We start from the raw sequence: 22617 nt of genomic DNA, 5'->3' as shown, positions 1-22617 counted from the left end.
CGAGGTTCAGCAGATACAAACTGTATGGCACCTCAGCAGCGTGCTTACGTAGTCAGCGTGCTCTAACCATTCATTCATTCATTCATTTATTCATTCATTCATTCAACCCGTTACAAACAGATACAGATCGGCGCAAAAGGCTTGAGGCTGAAGAAGTTGAGATATCATCAAAATTCGTCAATTTCTTTTCCACACAGGGCACGTCTTTGGTCGGAATTATCAGGTTTACAGGATCTGGAATCGTGATAGCTGTCCATGCATCTATCATGTACTTCCTGTTTGGATCGTTGTAAAATTCATCACCTAAGGAAAATCTTTGGCCTTGACATTCCACAGACTAGAAGGTTCGTTCTATATGTGCCAGTAGAATTTTAATCAAAACATTAAAACATTATATCTGTTGTTCACGCAATAATTTGATCTTTCCTGTAATCTTTAAATCAATTGCCTATAGATAGGTCATGACGTCACAGGAAGGACTCCTAGACATTCTAGCTTATGGGGGAGTTACAAGTATTTCAGTGACGTCACGAACCCTTGCTAGCTTTCCAACCAAAAGGCAGGCAGTAGATTTTAGTAATCAACAGATGACATCAATATTTCCAAAAAAAAGCCAAAATTGACCGTGAAATTCATTCACTGGTACTTTAAGATGCGTGTAAGGTATACGTAGTTCCGAAGGTAGGAATATCTGAGATGTAAAGCCTGACAGTTCAGAGGCTATACGTAAAGTTACTAGCTGTACGGAGGTTGTATAGATGCTGTACGGAGGCTTATAGAGGCTGTACGGATGCTGTACGGAAGCTGTACGGAGGCTGTATGTGAAGTGACTAGCTGTACGGAGGATGTACGGAGGCTGTATGTATCTGTATCTATATAGCCGGTACAACCGCCTTCAGGCGTAACACACCAGCTTCGCAGGCACGCGGCGCGGCAGCAGCTGGTTGTATTACGCCGAACGTACGGTCTGTTGCATCTAGTATTTGCATATCTGACTGCAACCGTTCTTTAAAGCTACTGTGAGGTGACTAGCGGTACGGAGCCGGAGGCGGCACGGAAGCTGTACGTGAAGTGACTAGCTGTACAGAGTATTGATCCGCGGATCTGCTGACGAGCTGAAGCGTAAAGAGTTTGTAATTTCACGGCTTTGTCTCCGCGTGTGCTTATCGTCGGGTAATCACAGCGTATTTCTCCAATATGGTTCTCCTCGCCCATGGGAGGATCGCATTACGCCGCGGAAAAATTCACAGTAAACGGGAAGCTTTGAAGTACAATTAGCCATGTAGCTGTCGTCTTTTTACCTTTTCCGCGTATTTGGTCCCTTCTAGATGTATTTTTTGAGAATAATTCATGATATATTTTGTACAGAATAGAGTTTATATTTTCCTACTGAATTTGCTGTTCGACTAAGGAATTGAGAATGATCTGGTGGTGACGAATACGTAAGTCCTAGCTAGATGACTAAGAATTTCCCCTTTCTTATCAATCTAGATTCAACATGGGTCGAAAAAACATTAAGTCAGGGTTCGTTTCCTTGATACCAACTGCTGGCACGTAAAAATGACTTATATCCAGACCACTCTTTATTGTCCAACCCTGATAACCTCCTGCTGCATATTTGTTCCAGAGATTAACCAAGGTTACCATCTGCCTTAGACATTTGATAAGATGATGATCCATAACCATTGACCATAAACATTGACATGGTGACGATCCATGACCCTTGACAATGAACCTCGACATGGTGGTGACCCATAACCATTGACCAATGGTCCTTGATCCATGACTATTGACCCATGGCCCTTGACCGGGTCGACCATTGTATCTCCTCTCGCTCTGTCGGATATGAAGGCCGGTCCCTGATACATCCTGACCTTACAAAGGACACGTAGACTGACTCGGTGGTTATGGAATCTGCATACACCTGGCGGTGTACAGTTTTCTTTTGTACCTTGTCGGTCGCTAAGGTAACCAGACGGTCGAGACAAGTACATCAATGACTCCTGTTTTCTAACGTTGATCCAGTAGGAAAATTTTCAAAAGTTTGTTGATGGTTGTATCTTAACTATTTGAACTCAACTGAACTTAACCAAGTTTGACATTGCAACGTATGAATACAAATTACCCTTTCTGATTTAAGGGCACCAAGCAATTACTTCTGTTGTGCCTTAAGGGTTTCCTTCGCCTTGTCCTTTAATCTAGTAGATGCCTCATACTACAGTCTTTCCCATTTCGTGACTCTTCCACAGTAGATCATGCAGCTCGTGCTCCGGTTATATGAAGACAGAAGCGACCATTACAGAGGATTTAGCTCCTTGTTAGTCGAGAGTAACCGGGTGATGTGACTGTTACTGAGGTCTGATCAATAGCTTGTGAGCCGTTTGTAAGCTGACAGAGGTGCGTTCAGATATTAAATGAGTCCGAGGACGTGCTGGCCGACATCGTGTCTCCTCTGGCCTCATATGAATCGCTCGTTGACTTTGACTTGAAGCCGCGGCGAGGTCATGAACTCTACACTGCACCGAATCGTCTCGGACAGGAAATAGTAACGTTAATCCTCTACATTTCTCCCGTTGAGTCACGGATAATTACAGACCATACACGGCCCGGCCCAGCCAGCCGGCTTTACCGTCACCTGTAACCATAGTGCTGATGGGGGGAGTTTGTTGGAGGAGATCGATCGACCTTCTCCTTTTAATGATCCAACCGTCCAGGTCCGGCGCTGATTGATGGTTTTCTGTTGGAAGTGCATCTCTTGAAGACGTCTTGCCGATGGCGGTTCCACCAAAGTTACCAGCAATCGTTTAAAACGGCAAAAACGTCTGACAGATGTTTCTAACTACGTACTGACTCTTTTCACACTACATAAACCTTGCCAAACTTCTTCTGGGTTTCGCGCCTTTATAGCCAGCTGTAATCGTTTGACTTTACCCCCGGTGCTTCAGAAGACGCACGGCTTACGATGGGCCCTGATGAAAGGCTGAAGTCTGTCGGACACAAGGTCGTCTAAAACGTTCATTACAGATCCAATTTGCGCCGACAGCTCCGGAGTTATCAATGAGGGTTGGGAGGGGTGTTTCTGCTGAGACTGCAGAGATCCTATATTTACCGGGTTTGTCTCCTGCCTGTGTGTTCATTCAGAATGTCTATCTAAAAGACGATCACAAAGACATCAAGCCACATGCAGGGTAACATTGTAGTGATATGAATAGCGCTCTTAACATTCGTTAGCTGATGAAATTTGCGATAGTACAACACACCAAAAAGACCTTTAATGAATAGCGCCCTGTTTTCCTGCCAATGCATATCGTAACACTCACTTTCAACTTGAGACTGCGACCGCCGAGGAGACAGATCGATCAACTGATTGTACGGACAAAGAGAGTTTTTATACGGATTGCCTTTTTTGTCTTTAAATCATAGTTTTGCACCGTACAACATGTTCCTATTGTAAATTCAAGGGTCCCACAAAACCAAGTTGGTTCACTTAGCGGTCCCACAGGGTTCGCTGTCTAGTAGAAAGTACAAGCCTGAAGGCGTCCTAACAAAGCACCAGGGACACTGCATGAGGGCGATCATAGCCAGGATCCAGCAGCCCCGGTGGGCCCGATCATGGCCAGGATCCAGCAGCCCCGGTGGGCCCGATCATGGCCAGGATCCAGCAGCTCTGTTGGGCCCGATCATGGCCAGAATCCAGCAGCCCCGATGGGCCCGATCATGGCCAGGATCCAGCAGCCCCGTTGGGCCCGATCATGGCCAGGATCCAGCAGCCCCGGTGGGCCCGATCATGGCCAGGATCCAGCAGCCCCGGTGGGCCCGATCATGGCCAGGATCCAGCAGCCCCGGTGGGCCCGATCATGGCCAGGATCCAGCAGCCCCGGTGGGCCCGATCATGGCCAGGATCCAGCAGCCCCGATGGGCCCGATCATGGCCAGGATCCAGCAGCCCCGATGGGCCCGATCATGGCCAGGATCCAGCAGCCCCGGTGGGCCCGATCATGGCCAGGATCCAGCAGCCCCGATGGGCCCGATCATGGCCAGGATCCAGCAGCCCCGATGGGCCCTATCATGGCCAGGATCCAGCAGCCCCGGTGGGCCCTATCATGGCCAGGATCCAGCAGCCCCGGTGGGCCCTATCATGGCCAGGATCCAGCCAGGATCATGGCCAGGATCCAGCAGCCCTGGCCCGATGGGTGCGATCATGGCCAGGATCCGGCAGCCCCGGTCGGCCAAACTCGACGAGTTTCATGTCACACTGTCACACCACTCTGTCGACATCGGAGTTGTCTCAGAAACTTGGATGTCGAACTCCCTCCCGCCGTGCGCTATCGGACTGGATGGCTTCAACTTGTACTCAAGACACAGAACAGACAGAAGAGGAGGAGGGGTAGCTGTGTATGTCAAAGAACAGATACCTTCGAGGCAGTTGACGGAATACTCAGTACCTGACAATGTTGAAGTTGTATGGGTTTGGGCAAGACCTCACCGTCTTCCAAGACCTTTGTCAGCCATCGTTGTCTGTGGAATATACTCACCTCCTAACTCACCCCACCAGGACTTATTGATCAACCACCTCGTAACGGTTTGTGATGACCTTCGTGCAAAACACCCCGATATTGGCCTTGCTCTCCTTGGAGACTTCAACAGAACGGACATTTCGGAGCTCTGCAGCGGAGGTCTCCTGTCACAAGTGGTCAAGAACAAAACAAGAGGGGATGCAGTATTGGACTTGATTATAACAAACATGAAAGACATCTACGAGCGCCCAACTATCCTCCCGCCAGTGGGTCTCAGCGATCACTCGTCAGTCCTTTGGACCCCTGTTGTGAAATCCGCTGATAACAAGCCCACGAAGAAGATTGTTCGACGGATGGGTGAATCTGAAATGCATGAGTTTGGTAAATGGATAACGTCCCATGACTGGCCCGAGGTGTATGAAGCAGAAGGAGTACCTGCAAAGGCGAATGCATTCCACGCGATGCTGGAAAGCGCTGAAGACACCTTCTTTCCGCCCAAAGTCTTCAAAACCCACCAGACTGACAAACCGTGGATTACCTCTCACATAAAGCACCTGATCAGCTTAAGGCAGAGGGCATTCCACAGCCAACGCCCACTTGTTTGGAAGTTCTACCGGAACTTAACTCAACGAACACTGGCCACCGCAAGGAAAAGCTACTATGCAGACCGGGTTCGCAGACTGAAGACCGCAAATCCGCGTCACTGGCACCAAGAAGTAATGAACATGGCAAATATGAGGAAAACTACCTGTTCCATAGTGATCCCTGGGATGGAAGCAGACGACACTAGTACTGCTAATTCAATCAACAACAAGTTTTCCGAGGTGTCCAATGCCCTCCCTCGGCTAGACACTTCCTTGCTGCCGTCCTTCCTACCTTCTCCTCAACAGCTACCCACACTCCAGGTCTGGGAGGTATACCAACGTCTCCGGGCTGTCAAGGTCAACAAAGCCCCTGGCCCTGATAACATCCCTCTCAAGCTGTTAAAGGAGTTCGCCTGTGAGCTCAGTACGCCTTTTTGTCATATCCTCAATGCCTCCTTTGCCACCGGCACAGTCCCCAACCAGTGGAAAGAGGCAATTGTTGTGCCCGTTCCAAAATCTCAGCCAGCAAGCATTGAACAGCTCATACCAATCTCACTAACCTGCCAATTTGCAAAGATTGCTGAGTTCTTTGCTTGCGAGTGGATCTCGAAAGACATTCACTTCGACACAAGGCAGTTCGGCAGCCTTAAAGGCCGTTCTACCGTCCACGCGCTCGTAAGTCTGGTTGACAGACTATGCCAGGGTGCGGACAACCCTGGAACCATCAGTACCATCGTGGCCACGGACTTCTCGAAGGCCTTTGACCGAGTCCATCACAATACTGTGATAGCCAAGCTGCTAGACAAGGGACTGAGACCAGAGCTAGTACCGTGGGTCTGCGACTTCATTACTGCAAGGAAACAGCGTGTTAGGTACAGAGGATCACTCTCCGACTGGCAGACGCTCACATGTGGAGTAGCTCAAGGCACTTTACTTGGCCCAATCCTCTTCCTGGTTCTGATAGATGATGCTGCAACTGGCGCACTCAGTTTTGCTTTGAAATATGTAGATGATATGAACTTCCTGGAAACAAGAACGCTCCATGTCCCCTCCTGTCTGCAAAATGACCTAGACGAGCTAAACTCTTGGACAAGGAAAAACCACATGCTTTTGAATGGTACCAAGTGTCTAGCAATGCACATTACGTTCTGCAGGAACCCGCCACCGTTCCCTACATTGCAAATCGACTCCTCAACTCTGTCTGCTGTGCCTTGTTTAAAAATACTTGGTCTCCGCATTCAGAAAGACCTACGTTGGAATGAGCAAGTCAGTTACATGTCAGCGCAAGCCGCAAGAAAACTGTTCATTCTCAAGCGACTCAGAAAGTTCAACCTCTCACCTGAAGAACTACTTACCATCTATATAGGGTACATTAGACCCCTCCTCGAATATGCTGTCCCCATTTGGAATCCCGGACTTACACATCGCCAAAGGGACCAGCTGGAGAGAATTCAGAGAAGAGCCTGCCGTATCATCCTCGGCAGAGCCTACCCTGGATATGCGGAGGCACTGACTCAGCTGGGTCTCACCACCCTGTCTGAAAGGCGCGAGAGACTGTGTTTGAAGTTTGGCAGATCCCTGCTAGGTTCCGAATTCGAACACTGGTTGCCTTGTAGAAGATCTGAAATCTCGGGTAGACGCACTCGTAATGGGCACAAACTGAACATTCCTAGGGCAAATACGCTGAGATTCAGTAACTCGCCGATTCCGTACCTCACGAAATTGCTCAACCAGTATGGTTGCTGAATCTCGGTGTGTTTGCCTTGGGAATGCTCTGTTCAGTAACTAGTATCTTTTTCTGCGCCATATTTGCCGATTTTTTGAAGAAACAATATTGTCTACTATGCGTATTATGTATAAGATTTTATATGCGCACGAGATTTTATGTACGTCGACAGCAGTGGAACTTACTGTACATTGGTTTTTAATTCAGTGTATGTGAACTGCGATAAACCAATAAAACACATCTTGTATCTTGTATCTAATCATTACAGCAGCCCCGGCGGGGTTTGTGCTCTGCACGAGGCGGACGGAGACGTGGTTAACGACCATGATAGAGTGTTTCATTACCTGACCCCATCAGGGCACGGCCATGGCGGCGTCTCATTCTAACGGGCCTTCAGGCTACACTGACCGCGGCTACTCTATAAACTTCACTTAGACTCCCCCACATGATTTGGATTTATGGCGAAGACTTCTAACTGGGGAAGAAGGCAACGTATTCTGCTAAAGCCCGGCGGTAATCGTTCCTGCACTTAATTTGCGGTTGATGTGTTTGTCTGCAGTGGTAACGTATAGTCTGCGCATGACCCTGTAGAATAACGGCTCACAGCGCATACACTTTAGGCATCCGGGCATAAATAAAGCCCCAATATGTGAACACATTTTTGATAATGTCCATTTCTTTATATTTTTTTTTCTAGTTCTCTTTATCTATATATGGCTCGCCTACTGTGCAGCCAAAATTTCCTATGACGGAGTCGTATGACCTCTTGGTGGTATGTTTTGGCTTTTGCAATAATAATGTGTTACTGGCAGGATTGACTAACGTCCAGAACAATAATATACACAAAAGTTCCTCTGAGTTCTCTTTTGAAATAATCAACAGAAAGTCTGTTATCTTCCATCAGACGTGACCAATAGGAGACCTGCAGGGAATCCGATATCCATACGTCATGTCAGAGTCTTCCGTACAATCAATAAAGGCGGTCTGTAAACTTCAGACAAGCATCAACAATAGGACAATAGGGCCATTCAAACCCGCAAGGTGTCAAAGTCTTGACTAATATCCGGCGGTTCCTTGAGGTGGTTATGAATATTGCCCGAATGGTCTTGACCTTGTTACGACCTTGTCACTCAACTGTCGGTATAATAGACGACAGGTCAGAGGTCAGGTCAGAGGCGGGAACCATAGATGATTGATGAAGAACTGGCGATGGTAAAATGCAGCCTAACATGATTCTTTATATTTAGAGCAATATAATTGTGAATAGCCGAGCTAAATTGGCGTCATTCCGTTTCATTATCTCACCTTCATAAAGGCAGATGATTAATGTTTTTTCTCCTGACCCTAAAATTGCCCACCACCACACACTGACCTTACTCAGGGCAAGGGGCCGAGGGGAGTTCCGCAACTTATGACAGCCTCATGGACATTTCGTTCGAGCATACAAATAAGTGCGTATATATAGAATGTTCGGTTGTTCTAGTAGCCATATTCAGGTTTATATGAATGGTCAGGACACGTGCAGACATAGGATGTCGATAGTCTGTCAAAAGTGCATGCCAAAACATTACAATACAATACAATACAATGCAATACAACATTTCTTTGTCAAACACTATTTATTACTACCAAAACATGAAAGTTTACCCGTTTAACTAGTTCTATTTACATCTATCTAAACATTCCAAAGCAGCCCACTCGATGGACATTTCCCAAAAGTACATGGATAAGTCTTCAGTACAATTTAAAGTTTTCAAGGTTACAATTTACACGGTGCATAGGCTATATTACTTTGTTATAACATCACTGCAAATCCAATATCAGACCAACTTTGTTTCCCCCTGGCAGTCTCCAATGAACCCTTCCGAGGCCTTGAAAAGAAGCAAAATGAGGTGGATGAACTATTCATAGTGAGTCATCCCGGCTTTCAAGTTTATTAGTTCGTCTCCGTGAACTGCTCTGGCAAATCAGTCTGTCCGTTTGACCGTAAATTGTGCCCTCTTTGCAGTCTTTGGAAGAATAATGACATACTCCAAAGTACTAAAAATAACCAGTTGTTCCCGTTTAAAGAAGAGGACAAGACCACTATGCTTGTCCCAGAGAAGTCCTGGGGGGGGGGCGTAGTGTAAACAAATTCAGGTTTGTCTCCTCCTAACGAAGTTAACCCTCCGTTTATCACAAAGTTAAGCTTGAGTGTTCTCAATCAATTTAACGTCACAGCAGCTCTTTAAACCCGGCCTTGATTGCAGGCCTTTACTGATTAAGCACAAGGCCCTGGAATATCGTCAGGCGTTAAATCCGGTTTATCTATTCCTTGTGTGTGCCGTGCATCTTAAGTTAACTCACTGCGTTAACACGACTCTTCTCGCTTTATCTGGCGTTAGAGGAACTCTTTAAGTTAATAGCAGCACTTTCTCACTCAGGCACAAGGCACTCAGGATATCGAAAAACATACAAGTCCAGGTTTATATATCCCTCGTCAATGTTTACTCCCTTGTTGACCTGTGAGATCTGGCCACAATAAAGCTCTACTTACCATTTTCAACTCTGGGGTATAATTTCTACTCACCATGTTCACTTCTGAGATCTGATCTTTACTCACCATATTCACTTTTTAGATCATTCTTTACTCACCATGTTCACTTCTGAGATCTAAGCTTAACTCCCCATGTTCACTTCTGAGATCTGATCTTTACTCACCATGTTCACTTCTGAGGTCTAAGCTTTACTCACCGTGTTCACTTCTGAGATCTGATCTTTACTCACCATATTCCCTTCTGAGATCTGATCTTTACTCACCTTGTTCACTTCTTGGATCTGATCTTAACTCGCTATGTTCACTTCTGAGATCTGATCTTTACTCACCTTGTTCACTTCTTGGATCTGATCTTTACTCACCATGTTCACTTCTGAGATCTGATCTTTACTCACCATATTCACTTCTGGGATCTGATCTTTACTCACCATGTTCACTTCTGAGATCTGATCTTTACTCACCATATTCACTTCTGAGATCTGATCTTTACTCACCATATTCACTTCTGGGATCTGATCTTTACTCACCATATTCACTTCTGAGATCTGATCTTTACTCACCATATTCACTTCTGGGATCTGATCTTTACTCACCATGTTCACTTCTGGGATCTGATCTTTACTCACCATATTCACTTCTGAGATCTGATCTTTACTCACCATATTCACTTCTGAGATCTGGCCGTGCCTAAGCTTTACTTATCATGTTCACTTCTGAGATTTGGTCGTCCTAAAGTTTTACTCACCACGTTCGCTTATGAGATATGGTCGTGCTAAAGCTTTACTCACCATATTCCCTTCTGAGATCTGATCTATACTCACCATGTTCACTTCTGAGATCTGATCTATACTCACCATGTTCACTTCTGAGATCTGATCTTTACTCACCATATTCCCTTCTGAGATCTGATCTATACTCACCATGTTCACTTCTGAGATCTAAGCTTTACCCACCGTGTTTACTTCTGAGATCTGATCTATACTCACCATATTCCCTTCTGAGATCTGATCTATACTCACCATGTTCACTTCTGAGATCTGATCTATACTCACCATGTTCACTTCTGAGATCTGATCTTTACTCACCATATTCCCTTCTGAGATCTGATCTATACTCACCATGTTCGCCTCTGAGATCTAATCTTCACTCACCATGTTCGCCTCTGAGATCTAATCTTCACTCACCATGTTTACTTCTGAGATCTGATCTTTACTCACCATGTTCGCCTCTGAGATCTAATCTTCACTCACCATGTTCGCCTCTGAGATCTAATCTTCACTCACCATGTTTACTTCTGAGATCTGATCTTTACTCACCATGTTTACTTCTGAGATCTGATCTTTACTCACCATGTTTACTTCTGAGATCTGATCTTTACTCACCATGTTCACTTCTGAGATCTAAGCTTTACTCACCGTGTTCACTTCTGAGATCTAAGCTTTACTCACCGTGTTCACTTCTGAGATCTGGTCGTGCTAAAGCTTTACTCACCATATTCCCTTCTTAGATCTGATCTATACTCACCATGTTCACTTCTGAGATCTAAGCTTTACTCACCATGTTCACTTCTGAGATCTAAGCTTTACTCACCGTGTTCACTTCTGAGATCTAAGCTTTACTCACCATGTTCACTTCTGAGATCTGGTTTTTACTCACCATGTTCACTTCTGAGATCTGGTCGATGCTGGCTATGGTCATGCTGAAGCTCACTTCGACCGGAGGTCCTGAAGCAGGAGGAAGAGGCGAAAATCATCACATGTTGTGTGTCAATGCTACTATTCCACGACAATTCGCTATATGCAATACCAACCTTTATGTAACATGTAGTCTCCATACAAAAAATATGGAGCTTTCCATACCCGTTATCAATTAGGTTGATCTAAGGACGAGTGTGGCATTACTTGCCTTAAATTGTACCCTATGCCATTGCACGGAATATAAATCCTCATTAATTGTCTTGCTATATTGCTTGTTAAGTTTGATTCATGTTAATACGTTTATTGCAAATTCATCCCCGTGGGCTAATTGCAAGTTGCAATAATCAATGACGATGAACGAGCATAGATTGAAACATAAGGAAATATTTGAACATATCGGTAATTTGACTTGTCTCCGTACAAAGTGTTATTGATCAAATATCCTGATGACGAAGCAAGAAGAACCGTTTGTGTTAACCGTCTTCTGTAGGTAAGGAGGTTTTAACTGGTACATTAATTACATCTATTTCTAAACGCCTTTTTCAGGTTATTTTCCTACCATTTTGCTGCGGCCTTGGAAGCTGAAGCAAGGTGTTACCAGTTTTAACAACATATATATATATATATATATATATATATGATTTTATATAGGCCCAGTCTAGGATTTCAGTCATAAAATGGCGGTAAACGTGTCGGGTTGTATCCCGAGCCAGACCACCGAAGCTGGAAAACTACAGCCTTGTCGGGTGTCAGCGCAGTCGTGTCCATTTACAGTAAATTGCCTCCTCCTTAATAGTGCCGTAATTCCTGCCGCGGCGTCAGGCGGCAGTGCGAGCGTGTCGCGGCAGCAGCCATTACGTTATTACCGTAAAACCGAGCAACAGTAGTTAATCCAAGCTTCTCTTTGTCCCTCTACCTGTGCCGTTAAGTAGAACAATCTTGTAAGCCAGGCTTTTAAACGTTATTGAAGAAGAAATTGGTCTCGACTATTCATTTGATAAGGAATACCTTCACACATAGTTGCAACTGTACATAAAAATGCAGAAATTTCGACATAATACATTTGTGTGAGATCTCGAATGTCTTTAGGACAATAGCGTACAAGCAATAGTAAAACCCAGCAGTTTTCCGCAAACAAAGCATCCGTCAATGTAATATAAGTCGGCCTTGCTGCGTCACGTTTGGTGCTTTGTCACGTTTGGTGCCTAGGCACGGTTTGTGACAGTGCCCGCGTGTCACAAACCGTGCCTGGGACAAAAGCACGGTTTGTGACACTCGGACACCGTCACGAATGGTGCCCAACCGAGCACAGTTCGTGACACACAGGGGGTCTTATCCCATACTGTGCTTTTGGGCGGAGCTTTAAGTGCTTTGAGGGGGAGGAGTCTGCCCAACGCGTTTTTTTCCCTGCAGCCCGCCATCTTTGTTTTTTTCGGGGCGCTGGGATGAGAAAGAATCAGCGTAATTCTCGCTCATTGAAATACATTTCGCGCTTGTCTTGGATGATTTGGACTTAGAGTTGATGTGGCACAAACAGACGGACGTCTCATCACGAATTTCTACAACAGAAATCCGTCCCGAACCGTGCCATTCACGACTGTGTCCTGAGGCACGGTACGTGACAGTGCCGGAGTGTCACAAACTGTGCTTTTGCCCCAGGCACGGTTTGTGACACTCGGGCACTGTCACGAACAGTGCCCAGGCACGGATTGTGACAGTGCCGGAGTGTCACAAACCGTGCCTGGGGCAAAAGCACAGTTTGTGACACTCCGGCACTGTCACGAACCGTGCCTGGACGGTGCCCGGGGCTACAACTTCCCGTAGTATTGATTTAGATCGGGCGAGCTGACTGCCTCGGGACGTCGAAGTAATCGGCAAGTGTCCCGATCCTAGTCTAGATCTGGTTTCCCTGGATAGAATATATTTAGTCTTACAAATTGTTTTTTTTTAGCATCTGTTATAGACACTGTCTTTTTGTGCCACTTCAATTCTAAGTCTAAGTTATTCAATTATTTTACAGAGCGAGAATTACGCTGTTCCTCCTTACCTCAGCGCCCAAAAAAACAAAGATGACGGGGGTGGGGACTGCGGTAAACAAAAACACGCTGCCTTATATGGAAACGCGGGCATCACTGCCCCGTCAGTCACAGTGATTGACAGCACTTCCGGGCACAGTCTGTGACGGTCGGGCTGTGTCACGTTCTGTGCCTGGGAAAGCATAAAACGTGACAGGCATGGTGTGTGACGGTACAGGCCTTATCGTGAATGGTTCGTGTTGACAAGGTATTTCCGTTTAAGAAAATACACGTCATTGGCATCATAATCGGAATTAAAGTGTCATGTTCAGTTAGTTAGAGGAATGAAAATAGAGACCTGCTTTTCGATCTAATTCCGTAATATCAAACAGTGAGTTATTTGCTGATGTGGGATACTTAATGGTAACTTATGCTGTTCAAAGCCTTTGTCTGTATTTTGTTTTTTGCTTCACTCCGTAGTCACCACTATTACATATAGCACTTATTATTTAGATGTGGTTTCAGATTACGTCTACGATTTCAAGTTGAACTGACGCTATATGTTTTACTTTTCTTTAAAGTTTGTTTTCGTTTTAGACAAACGGGATTGAGAGGTTGTACTTACCATTGAAGTTCGGTCTCAAGTTCCGGTCGTATCCCCGACTCTCCAGCATTTTGATCAGAGTGTACTCAGACCTGGGGTAAAAAAAAAAAAACACATGGAAAAATGCCATCACAAGGGCTGCAAACAGTCATAATGAAGGCACAGATGTAAGTATTTTTGGCCGTTCTTCTGATAGATTATGCAGTAATTCATAGATAACTGAAAAGGCTACCTGGAAAATCACCAAAAGGTCACCAGAACACGTTAAGATTATGTTCGACGCCCTTTTTTGTAACGGGTCAATAGGCGGGAGTAGAAAATCGGATACGAAATAAAACTCTGCAATATACGTTGATTGACGGCATGGTCATTACCACTAGTATCGACTACCTTTTGCTACATGTATATTTGTATGGTGCCAGCAGGTTAGATTTTTTCAGATCTTTAATTGTTTGAGCATCTCTTAGACGAAAATAACAGGGCAGGTCCACCCGCCTTTGACAGGCCGGCCTGGTTATTGGATGAAAATCGTGACTGAAAATTAAATCAAATAGTGAATCCGTTTTGATGATATGAATACGACGATTTGTGCATTTTGATTGATTGCGACAACTGTTTTAGCGTATCGACCAGAAGGCTGCTAACAATGGCGACGAAAACAAATTCTCAGTAATCCTATTTTTAAAGTTCGTTAGCAATTGCCCCCCGTTAACGAAGCATTGGCGTAAACTGATTTAAGATTAAATAATGGCTCTTTGACACGTTGAACTCCTTTCCCGCCCTCAACAGGAAAAGAAGGTCTACGTATCCAACTTTCAGGCACTAGGGTCAACGCGCTCACCCCCCATCCCCCTCCACCCGACGAGCAACTTTGAAACAACAGGAGCTAATTGATTCATGAGCATACAACCTCGTCTGAACTTGCTAAAATTGACTTTTCTTCATCAACATATCTATTCAGAGGTTTGGTATAAAAACCTAGTTCTATCAGATCTGTCCTTAGTCACTGATAAAAGATAGCGGATGCTATCTGTAAAGTCTGACTGTTTCAAAATTCTATCCAGTTGCTTGAGTAACTATTTTTGGCGTAATGGCGCTTTGATTGCATTAGATCATCAGGCAGGTCTCACCAGCCAGGTCTTCTGAAGCTGTGAGTTATTACACGGATATCAACAACTCCGGATCTTGCAATTAATAACAGAGAGATCGTGTCACCCTGACACTTAACCACATCTGCAGCATACCCAATGCTCCACCCTCCTTCCCCAACATCCTGCTTATGTCATGACCGTAATCTGTTTCTAATCTCAATGCTCGTAAGGGATCCCCTGGAGGAGTCTTCTACAGAGTTTCTAGATTAAGCCTGAAACAGAATCTGACACTTGATATAATATAAGACTCCAACCTTCTCTCAAAGTTCCTGCAGAGCTAATGCAAACACGGAATCAATTTCCGCTCCTATTAGTCTTTCGATGAAAAAATACATACAACCAATTTACATCTGCTCCGGGGTTAATTATTAGTCACATCGATCCCTCTCTAACCGGATTGTGGAGTCCTGAAGGACTGAAAGTTGGACCTGCTGACTTAAAAAAGTTGCCTTGCTTCAAGCAGCGTGATTTTGTTAACATCTCGTGCTGATGAGCTAGGTTCCCATGGTAACGGATAACTTAGTTCGAGCTCCACTGCTGTGTGCTGTCTCTATCCGTACCGTGGCATGGGGCGAGAGCCGGACGCATTGACGCCAAATCAACACGATATGATATGATTATGCTCATAAAGAACTATATCTGAAAGTAAACATAAGGCTCAAATGTAGTCGTCCATACCATTGAATTCTCATTTCACAAAGGAACCGTAAATTCCAGCATTGCTAGACCTCCTTTGCGAATTTTTGCTAAGGTCTGCCAAACTCTACTGGAGAGATGATCAACAAATCCACAGTATGGGTGGTATGATGTCTTTGTCGTAAAAAGGAGTTTTCATCTATTGACCGTACATTATATAGAATTTGAAGAAGCTATGCTACATGAGACATACTATATCGAAGGCGAAGACAAACTGAACCCAGAGTCGTCTTAGCTTGGAAGCTAATGAGCCTAGGTGGGATTGGTACTATCGTGAAGGGTTAACGTTAATGGGCCCACAAGACACATAGTAATCTAGACTGACACATTTCCGAAGGACGCTCAAAGTTGCACCAAATAGAATATGCAAGACACGTACTGGAAAACTTCACACGACCGGCTTACTGGAACTGATGGGTGAATATAGAATCGACTCCAAGGCTAAATTGCTTACTTCTTCATGTGTCTATCCTGACAGACCGAGTGCTCTTGAAGCCGTCGTCTGACATTTGTACAACAGTTCGATCTCCACTAGCTCAACCTTTGTCTCGTTCAGTATAACCGCATAGCAGACTGGTGAAGTGCATTACGGTATCAACAGCACGTCACGCTTCGTGTCCACATTGGAAACTCGGTAATGGGCTGGGTAAAACGGAGCCAGTCGTCTGTTTGTTTGGCCAGCCGGGTGAGAAACCAGCCTCATGGGTGCGACATCCATCTTCGAGCACCTTAAGCAGAGAGCTGTCCCTGGGAGACGTTTGTCCCAGGCTGTTCCGGACAGCTCAGCTTTCTCAATTTTAGTCGGAAAATAAGATAGAGTTTTAAAGTGGGAAAGAGAAGCCCATTTTTACCATACAATACTAATTTATCACACATACAGCATATTAAGCATACAGAAGAGAGCTTTCCTCATTCTGTGATTAGATAGTACTTGATTAAATCCACTTGAATTGTACATGTGGTGATACTAATTACTCTTTGAGTTGATATATACATCCGTTCAAAGGAGTACAATTTCCGCCCCGAGCTGCAGCCGAGTCCTAAATCCTTAAGTGCTCATGATCCAGTCAGCGCACAGACGTAACGTTACACCTGGCTCTAGGTGAACGTGGCCGGAATCTGCAATAATTGTTTTTCTAAGAACCCTCGCTATCATCTTGTAGAATTAGTATTTTGCATTGGTGCCGACGCCGTGGTCGTGACCATGAATTAAGTGAAGCATTCTGTCGATTTTTGGCAACGACCATGGATCAGGAGTCAAGCCTGTGCTAAATACTCCGCTCAGCGCCGATAAGACGTGCCCCAAGTTCAGCAACAGTTCTCCGTAATGAATATAAATGCCGGCATGTTTGGACGGCTGATTGGCCCTGCCCTCGGTGTACGCTGCAAGGATGGAAATGGTTGTTCTGCTGTAAGTGCTGACAGACCGAGCACACGCACGGCAGATTCTGAGTACCGACTGTTTTTCACATCAAGAGGAGACCTGGTATATGTGGTCATCAGTGGATGATACACTCTCTAAGATCCCTTAATGTATGCAACAGAATGAAAATGAATTACCTATTGAGAATCCTGACACTAGAGACCGACACGCCAGATTCTACCGGCTGTTTTTTTTTTTCATCAAGAGAAGACCTGACGTATGTGGTCAGCAGTTATACTCTTTAAGATGCCTTAATGTCTTTTAGAACGTAAGATCTAAGATTGTATGCAGCAGAATGGAAATGAATTGTCTGTTGAAAGACCCGACGGACGGCGCACACGACAGATTCTACCGGTAATTTTTACCGTCAAGAGAAGACCTGGCTTTTCTGGTCAGCCGTTGATGAAATACTCTTTAAGATACCTCAATGTCTTGTAAAACTTAAGATCTAAAATTGTATACAACGGAATTGAAATGGATTGCCCGCTGAATGGGAAACCGAGTGGACAGATTCACGTTGAGAAGCAACCTAATGGATGTGGCCAGCAGTTGATGAAACACTCTCTAAGATGTCTTTGTGTCTGTTAGAACTTAAGATCTAGTCTTGTATGCCACAGAACGGAAATGAATTGCCTGCTGACGGTCCTAGCGCACGGTGGATTCTATCGGTAGTTTTTCACATAAGAAACGACCTAGTGGAGGAAGTCATCAGTGGATGAAACACTCTCTAAGATGCCTTTGTGTCTATTAGAACATAAGATCTAAAATTGTATGCAGCAGAATGGAAATGAATTACCTACTGAGAATCCTGACATAAGAGACCGACACGCCAGATTCTACCGGCTGTTATTCACATCAAGAGAAGACCTGACGTATGTGGTCAGCAGTTATTGAAATACTCTTTAAGATGCCTTAATGTCTATCAGAACGTAAGATCTAAGATTGTATGCAGCAGAATGGAAATTAATTGTCTGCCCTAAAGTCCTGACGGACGGCGCACACCGCAGATTCTACCGGTACTGGTTACCGTCATGAGAAGACCTGGCGTATGTGGTCAGCCGTTGATGAAATACTCTCTAAGATGCCTTAATGTCTTGTAAAACTTAAGATCTAAAATTGTGTACAGCAGAATGGGAATGTATTGCCTGCTTAATGGGAAACTGAGTGGACAGCAGATTCTACCGGCACTTTTTCACGTCGAGAAGCAACCTAATGGATGTGGCCAGGAGTTGATGAAACACTCTCCAAGATGTCTTTGTGTCTGTTAGAACTTAAGATCTAGTCTTGTATGCCACAGAACGGAAATGAATTGCCTGCTGACGGTCCTAGCGCACGGTGGATTCTATCGGTAGTTTTTCACATAAGAAACGATCTAGTGGAGGAAGTCATCAGTGGATGAAACACTCTCTAAGATGCCTTTGTGTCTATTAGAACATAAGATCTAAAATTGTATGCAGCAGAAGGGAAATGAATTACCTACTGAGAATCCTGACATTAGAGACCGACACGCCAGATTCTACCGGCTGTTTTTCACATCAAGAGAAGACCTGACGTATGTGGTCAGCAGTTATTGAAATACTCTTTAAGATGCCTTAATGTCTATCAGAACGTAAGATCTAAGATTGTATGCAGCAGAATGGAAATTGTCTGCTGAGAGGGCTGACCGACAGCGCACACGGCAGATTCTGGCAGTACTTTTTACCGTCAAGAGAAGACCTGGCGTCTCTGGCCAGCCGTTGAAGAAATACTTTCTAAGGTGCCTTTGTGTCTCTTAAAAGTTAAGATCTAAAACGGTGTGGACCACAACGGGAATGAATTGTCTGCTGAATGGAAGACCGAGTAGACAGCAGATTCAACCGGTAGTTTTTTCACATTAAGAGAAGACATGGTGCGTGATGTGGTAAGCCGTTCATCAAATACTATTTAAGATACATTGTACTTAAGATATAAAAATGTTTGCGCCAGAATGGGAATTAATTGTGTGCTGAACGTCCTGACAGAGCACACGGCAGATTCTACCGGTAGTTTTTGGGCGACACGCTGTTTATCTAAAAGAGGACCCGGAGGATGTGATCAGCCTTTTGTAAAATGCTCTGTAAGACTAATTGTATTCCGTAGCAGTTCTTATTACAGTATAGTCACTTGATCCACTTGTCACCATTGTTACCTTGTACTATCTGTACACTTTTTTCTATATACTATTTCATGTTGCAACTAGCCTTCGGGCAAGAACATGCACATATACATCTCGCTGCTAATAAAGCTCAATGCAGATAAAACTATTTGATAAAACTTATCAAAGTTTACAACTAATAGTAAAGGCAAAACTAACAGTAAAGGCAAAATACAATTCAAATGTTGAAGGGGCCTCATTTAGATTAATAACAAGATTGGCACAATATGGATATTTTATTTCGCTGCTATCATATTTTGTCGATTTATAAGCTTCACGTTAATTTCATTTTTTCCCGGAATTGTCGTGATCATTTTTACTGAGTCGATACGAAAGTCATCAAACGCTTGTGCAATAATCTTGAAATCACTTCATGTAATTTCTCAACTCTGTAAGCTAATCAAACACGTATCTCAACTTGCTCCAAGCCTTTTGATACTCAATATGCAATATGTGAGATCGTAATCTATAATGCCTAAAGGAACGCAGACTATAAAACTCTTCTCACAATATAATACGACAGATGAAATACTTCAAATTCAAGCGCCTAATAATGAGGCCCTCTTCTCACTATCTTGGCGGCAATCGCTGCGCAGCCGTCCAGCGACCAAAGTAGGATTTGTGTAAACCTTTATTTCACAATTGGAATATGATGCAATATGTAAAAGTATGATTCAGAAGACAGCACAAATTAATTCGTATTTTCTCAATACATTCGTTGAGCGATCTGTTAAATCTTTGGTAGCTCATCAGTAATCGTACGCGTGTGCTGCCCTGTCGCATCCTGAATTGTTAAGGGGGTGTAAGTGGTATTCTGATGGTGAAGCTACAAAAGTTGAGCTCAAGAAGCACCCAGGCGATTGCACCATCTCTCTCTCGGCTTGGCACCACTGGACGGTCATTACCAGAAGAAATCACCGACGTTGGCCTGAGATAATTGAATGTTCTCATCTTAGCCCTGATGCCTTTTCGGATATCCGGAAGCTACACGGGCCAGGGAATCTCCCGACAGCGGCAACAGCGCCCAGGCTGTAATATATTCACCTGCGGATTTGTGCTAATGTCAGCATACTGGAGTACGCTCACATCGATCCGCAGTGAAGATCATGTATCACGAACGTTAGATTGAGTCAATTTGTATCTCGCTTGATAACAATGGGATCGGCTTATATAGATTATATATAACTGGCACATGTGTGTTCGAATTCCTGGCAGTAAATCTACGGCGGTTTATATCTGAAACATCAGTTACGACAGCTTTTGATTATCACTTTATTGCCAAACCATGGCCGTTGGCTGATTAGAAACAAAATAAATCAGATTAATCCATCCATTTTTTCTAGTTAACTCTGCACTCTACATCTTATCAGTCTTATATGTCTGCTCCTGTACGGAAGAGTAGCTGATAAGGCCTTCATAAAAATTGTCACACAATTTCACAGTTGCTCATTTACATATGTTCTAGTTGCTCATTTACATATGTTCTAGTTGCTCATTTACATATGTTCTAGACATCTACACCGTGAACCAAGAGTTTACGACACAGGGATGCGCTCTGGCTAAGGAGGTGTACCTCGCCATCACGGGAAATGTTCTACTTCTCATCCATATTTTATTACTACAGAGATTGATTATCATCCATTTGATATTCAATGTAACGACAAGACATGGGAATCGAGCCATGATAACGTCAATCATCGTCCCACTCCTCACGTTAACGGTCATTTACCGCCATCATCAGGCTTACATGTGTGTTTACTGCCGCTGACATTTGTTATCGCGCCACATCGGTGGGACTGAAGGTGATTTAGAGAATGGCCGCACCATTTTACAATAATTCTCTCCGTCTGTCCCCCGCATTTGTCTTGCATGAAACGCAAGTCGAGCCGAACAGCAAGGATCCGTCCGAGCGTGTGTTAACTGAAATCTATCAGCATCAGGCGAAGTTTGCTGGAGTCAGCTACAGGACTTACACCACATGAAGTCTCCACCAGACTAAAAACGCTGGCTGAAAAATTGTGAAAAAGTGTAAATTGTGTTTGGCTACCAAAGGGACATTTGCCAATAAACCATCAGCGGGCATTATTATAGATACATAACGGCTGTACACATTGTTGTCCACATTTTCCCGTGCAGTTAAAAAGAAGATGTTATCCTAAACTCGAGCTCACAGTACTGGCTAATTATTTACCCTATTTTTGCCAAAATCTACCCTTACGAAGTTTTGGTGGAGGCTAATAGTCTCCGTGTGTTACACCGTTTGGTTAATTTACAGCTTATACGGCTATATGTATACAGATACAGATATCTAACAGATAGCACATTTGTGTGCAAGTGGCAGATACGTGTACATATAGCGTTTGTGTGTACAAGTCAATGTATCCTTGCTTTATGGTCAGATTTCCAGTACCACTGCGGAGGTCAAGCGGGAAGGTGTGCGGACCGTCCCCGGTACCACTGCGGGTAGGTGTGCGGGCCGTCCCCGGTACCACTGCGGGTAGGTGTGCGGGCCGTCCCCGGTACCACTGCGGGTAGGTGTGCGGGCCGTCCCCGGTACCACTGCGGAGGTCAAGCGGGAAGGTGTGCGGACCGTCCCGGTACCACTGCGGGTAGGTGTGCGGGCCGTCCCCGGTACCACTGCGGGTAGGTGTGCGGGCCGTCCCCGGTACCACTGCGGGTAGGTGTGCGGGCCGTCCCCGGTACCACTGCGGGTAGGTGTGCGGGCCGTCCCCGGTACCACTGCGGGTAGGTGTGCGGGCCGTCCCCGGTACCACTGCGGGTAGGTGTGCGGGCCGTCCCCGGTACCACTGCGGGTAGGTGTGCGGGCCGTCCCCGGTACCACTGCGGAGATTAGGTGTGCGGGCCGTCCCCGGTACCACTGCGGGTAGGTGTGCGGGCCGTCCCCGGTACCACTGCGGGTAGGTGTGCGGGCCGTCCCCGGTACCACTGCGGAGGTCAAGCGGGAAGGTGTGCGGACCGTCCCCGGTACCACTGCGGGTAGGTGTGCGGGCCCTCCCCGGTACCACTGCGGAGGTCAGGCGGGCAGGTGTGAGGGCCGTCCCGGGACCTCTGCGGGCAGGTGTGCGGGCCCTCCCCGGTACCACTGCGGAGGTTAGGTGTGCGGGCCGTCCCCGGTACCACTGCGGAGGTCAGGCGGGCAGGTGTGCAGGCCGTCCCCGGAACCACTGTGGAGGGCAGGTGTGCAGGCCGTCCCCGGAACCACTGTGGAGGGCAGGTGTGCAGGCCGTCCCCGGAACCACTGTGGGGGGCAGGTGTGCTGGCCGTCCCCGGAACCACTGTGGAAGGCAGGTGTGCAGGCCGTCCCCGGAACCACTGTGGAGGGCAGGTGTGCAGGCCGTCCCCGGAACCACTGTGGAGGGCAGGTGTGCAGGCCGTCCCCGGAACCACTGTGGGGGGCAGGTGTGCAGGCCGTCCCCGGAACCACTGTGGAGGGCAGGTGTGCAGGCCGTCCCCGGAACCACTGTGGAGGGCAGGT

The 22617-nt window shown here is 45.6% G+C and overlaps 1 protein-coding gene across 3 annotated transcripts in view; it reads right to left on the bottom strand.

Moving 5' to 3' along the window:
• LOC136429628 (gamma-aminobutyric acid receptor subunit beta-3-like) overlaps positions 1 to 22617 on the bottom strand; it is a 40404-nt gene that overhangs the window by 7403 nt on the left and 10384 nt on the right. The window contains exons 2-3 of one of the 3 annotated variants that reach the window (XM_066419543.1): positions 13700 to 13770; positions 11019 to 11086 (exon numbers count right to left, since the gene is read on the bottom strand). In XM_066419543.1, coding sequence (XP_066275640.1) covers positions 11019 to 11086; positions 13700 to 13770 — 139 coding nt within the window. The other 2 variants (XM_066419545.1, XM_066419544.1) reach the window with 2 other exon arrangements.

The sequence above is a fragment of the Branchiostoma lanceolatum genome, chromosome 3 (genome assembly GCF_035083965.1).
Source record: "Branchiostoma lanceolatum isolate klBraLanc5 chromosome 3, klBraLanc5.hap2, whole genome shotgun sequence".
Taxonomy (NCBI): Eukaryota; Metazoa; Chordata; class Leptocardii; order Amphioxiformes; family Branchiostomatidae; genus Branchiostoma; species Branchiostoma lanceolatum.
The sequence above is the reverse complement of the archived record's forward strand: the minus strand, read 5'-3'. Positions and strand labels throughout refer to the sequence as shown.